Source organism: Protobothrops mucrosquamatus, unplaced genomic scaffold, assembly GCF_001527695.2.
Source record: "Protobothrops mucrosquamatus isolate PMUCROS unplaced genomic scaffold, P.Mucros_1.0 scaffold251, whole genome shotgun sequence".
In the NCBI taxonomy this organism is placed as follows: Eukaryota; Metazoa; Chordata; class Lepidosauria; order Squamata; family Viperidae; genus Protobothrops; species Protobothrops mucrosquamatus.
Window position 1 is genome coordinate 193,256 of NW_015386599.1, and position 3,658 is coordinate 196,913.

Genomic DNA, 3,658 nt, shown 5'->3' on the forward strand with positions numbered 1-3,658 from the left:
AGCGCTCCATGGCATTGGACCTGGCTATCTCCGAGACCGCCTTCTGCCACAGATTCCCTCCCATAGACCGGTACGCTCCCACAGAGTGGGTCTCCTCAGGGTGCCGTCGGCCAAGCAGTGTCGGCTGGCGACCCCCAGGGGGAGGGCCTTCTCTGTGGGTGCCCCCACCCTCTGGAACGAACTACCCCCCGAGATCCGGTTGATTCCGGATCTCCTTACTTTCCGCCGCACCCTCAAGACATGGCTTTTTCAGCAAGCGGGCCTGGCCTAGGGAGGATTTTAAATCGGGTTTTTAAATCGGGTTTTTTAAGAATAATTTTAACTACACAACTTTAAATATTGGTTTAATCTGGTGGGGGGTTGTAAATATGTCTATGTTTTTAAATATGTTGTGAGCCGCCCTGAGTCCCGTTGGGAGAAGGGCGGGATATAAATCAAAATAAATAAATAAATAAATAAATAAATAAATAAATAAATAAATAAATTCCTACGGATTTTTTTTTAATTTCATGTTCTTCATGGACTTCATGTTCTTCAAAGTACCTCCTGTTCTTTACTTCATTTGAACTCTAGACTAGCCTTTCTATAATCATACATGTAGATCTCTTATTTAAAATTCTGCTACAATGTTTTCGTTGATGGCCTCCTTAATTCCTTTGGGGAGCTTTCCATTATTCTAGAAGAATAAATTAAATAAAATCACAATGCAAAATCTCATCTCGCATAGTTTTGAGAGAATTAAAATGTAGCTAAGGCCCTAGTATATATTCCACACCGATCACCTGAAAGTACCCCACTCACCTATTAAGACTTTTCATTTCAGCCAATTATAATCTATGTTTGCCTTAAGGGCAACATTTTTGTTTGACCAGATTAATGTCCTCAGTCCATATTAATGAAGAGGAAATAAAATAACACCCCAATGAAAGTTTGTTTATCCATGCTTGCTGAGAAAAACTGAGAGCTTTATGGGTCTACTCTAAATGGCCTGATAGTGCACAAATTTAATAATGCTCCTTTATTCAATAATTTGGTAGGCCAGAAAAGATAATACTTGTCTTATTGCATTTGTCTGTGGAAAAAATTTGGGGAACTATATAAATTGTTCCAAATAAATAAATACATTTGTATAATGTGTCACTAAGGGTTAGTCTTTATCAGTACATTTGTACCATATACGACATACTATTTCAGATGAGAAATATAGTTATAAAAAAATCAAATACAATGCAAGAACTGGCATAATTCACTAGAGCTGGACTTATGACTCTAACAGAACATCTGCATACTGCAAAAAGATTTTGATAGGATTCAGAAATGCCTTTAGCTATTTCTCCTAAATGCCATTTTTTATGAGACACTGTTAACAAAAAAGAAATAGCTGATATCTACAAAAAGAAAATAAATGAATTTGTAATTGGCAAACAATTTATAATGGTTTTAGAAGTGAAATTGAATGACATTTCAGACCAGAAATAGAACAAAATAGCCATCAATTCCTAATCTGACTAATAGCATGTGTTAGATTAAGGGCTGCTTCCTTGCATTTCATATCCTCCATTGTCTGTGCAAATGTACACTTTAAAGTCACCTTAGAAATGATCTTGAGAATAGCTAAGTTCTTCTTGAATGCCATTTCTGTTGTCACAAAATTGTTTCATTGTCCATGTGTAGAACATTATAGATCCTCAGAGATTCTAAGACTCATTTTCTGATTTCACAATATTGAGTAAATTCAGTGATAATTGACAAATTTATATTCATTTATTCATTTCAATCTCCCAAGAGCTATCATTTTAGTAGGCAACAATTTTAGTTACATTTGAATTAAGTCTCTTACTGATCTTTCTTCTAATAATTGACAATTTGTTTTACTAAGTAAATTAGCTTAGAGTAGTTTTTTTTGCTTTACTATTATATAATACTCCATTTTATTTTATTTTAATTGTGTTGAAATTATACTGTTTTAGTCACAAACTATAATAATGTTAACTACAGTTTAAGAAAAAATGTTAACATGAGATGTTTTGCATGAAGTTCCAACTCACAGAATTCCTTCTTATATGACCTTGTTATAGTCTGATCAGCTGCAGAAATTTCTTTGTCTCACTTGCAGATATCACTGTGATCTGCCCCTGGGAAGCTTTCAGCCACCTGGAACTTCATGAATTGGCACAGTTTGGAATAATATAATCAATCAGAATTCCTGCTTGTCTCGGATGGCATCTAAAGTTCCTATCTTCATTACATACAATTCTCGTTTTCATCCTTCCATCCAAAATATTAACATTTTACACAACATATGGTTTTGTAAATAAGGGTCAGCAATGTGAAACTTTGCTCTTGGATTCGATTTTCAGAAAACTATGAAAGTCTGCTGAAGTATTCACCTGATTAATCAGCTAAGAACCTTAAAAGCTTCTATGTTTGCTATGAAAAAGCTTAATTTTTTTTCTAAAATAAAATTGTTAATATCTAGAATTCTATAATCTAGAATTCCTCAAGCATGGATTCATCTTGCCTAATTTTGTACATTTTGTGTGTGTGTGTGTGTGTGTGTGTGTATGCTAGCCTCATAGTCACTCCCTTGTACTGTTTTGTCATTAAATATAAATGGAAATTTCCAAATAATTACAAAACTAGCTATCATTTCAGGACAAGAATTTGTAACTGTTAAATTCTATGAATTATAGCACCAGAAATAAAAACAAGGGCTTGATAATACTATAAAGTTATTGGCCTGGTTCAGACATAATATGGTTTGGTTTTGCCTTAGGTTTCTTTTTTTTTGTGAAAGAAGATTTCTGGCAAGTTATTTATGTGTGCTATGTAAATGTACTCTTGTTTTCATGAATGGAACTATTAAGAATACTGAAGTGGCCACTTCAGGCTTCAGATGTTGAAGGACACAGAATGGCAGTGATTTGGGTTACACAATCTGTCCTACTAGCTTAACATTCCTTTAATCTTTATTACAGAAGTAGCAACCTGCATTTAAGCAAAAGTCAACTTATAGTTTAGTCATTTTTGTAGATTGAATGGTGGTGGGTAAGAATCTATCTTAAGTTTTCCTGATTTCAAAATAATCCTGATGCTTTCATTTATAAATAAAACTAATTAGTTTCAGATATCATGGTCTCTCACTTATGGATTTGGTTGGTAGATTTTAGTTATGAAAAGATGAAGGTTCTCAAATGAATTAATAGTTTTTTTCACTCTTTGATTCCAAATTTTTCAGTAAAAACTAAGCTTCTCTCAAAAATATCTAGTTTTCTAATGAAGACTATAACTTTCATAGCTATTTTATGAATAATGTGTCTTCCAGTACTTGATTTTAGAGAGAAAACCTTTTGGCACCATCAATACTAATGACCTCACTTAAGTTACTTTACTTTACCACACATATTCAGCATGAAATAGAATTTTGCATGGTTCTGACTTATGGGTATGATTTTCCCCTTTATTGTGAACCAGCTAAGCTGTACTGTAGCATATAGACTTCAATGGTCTCAAATGATTTGTTTTTATTGATGCTTCCAGACACAGCATTTACTCTCAAATGGCTGATTATATTCACAGATTATATTCATAATCTTTTGTTTTTAACTCTCCTATTTCCTACATCTTCTTCCATCTTTTTCCTTGCCAGAAAAATGTC

The 3,658-nt window shown here is 33.6% G+C and overlaps 1 protein-coding gene across 1 annotated transcript in view; it reads left to right on the forward strand.

Annotated features, from left to right (window-relative positions):
- Nucleotides 1–2,204, forward strand: part of PDE6H (phosphodiesterase 6H) — a 5,753-nt gene extending 3,549 nt beyond the window's left edge. The window contains exon 3 of the mRNA XM_015814449.1: nt 2,117–2,204. Coding sequence (XP_015669935.1) covers nt 2,117–2,193 — 77 coding nt within the window. The 3' untranslated portion in view covers nt 2,194–2,204. The remainder of the gene's footprint in view (nt 1–2,116) is intronic.
- The last annotated feature ends 1,454 nt before the right edge of the window (nt 2,205–3,658 follow it).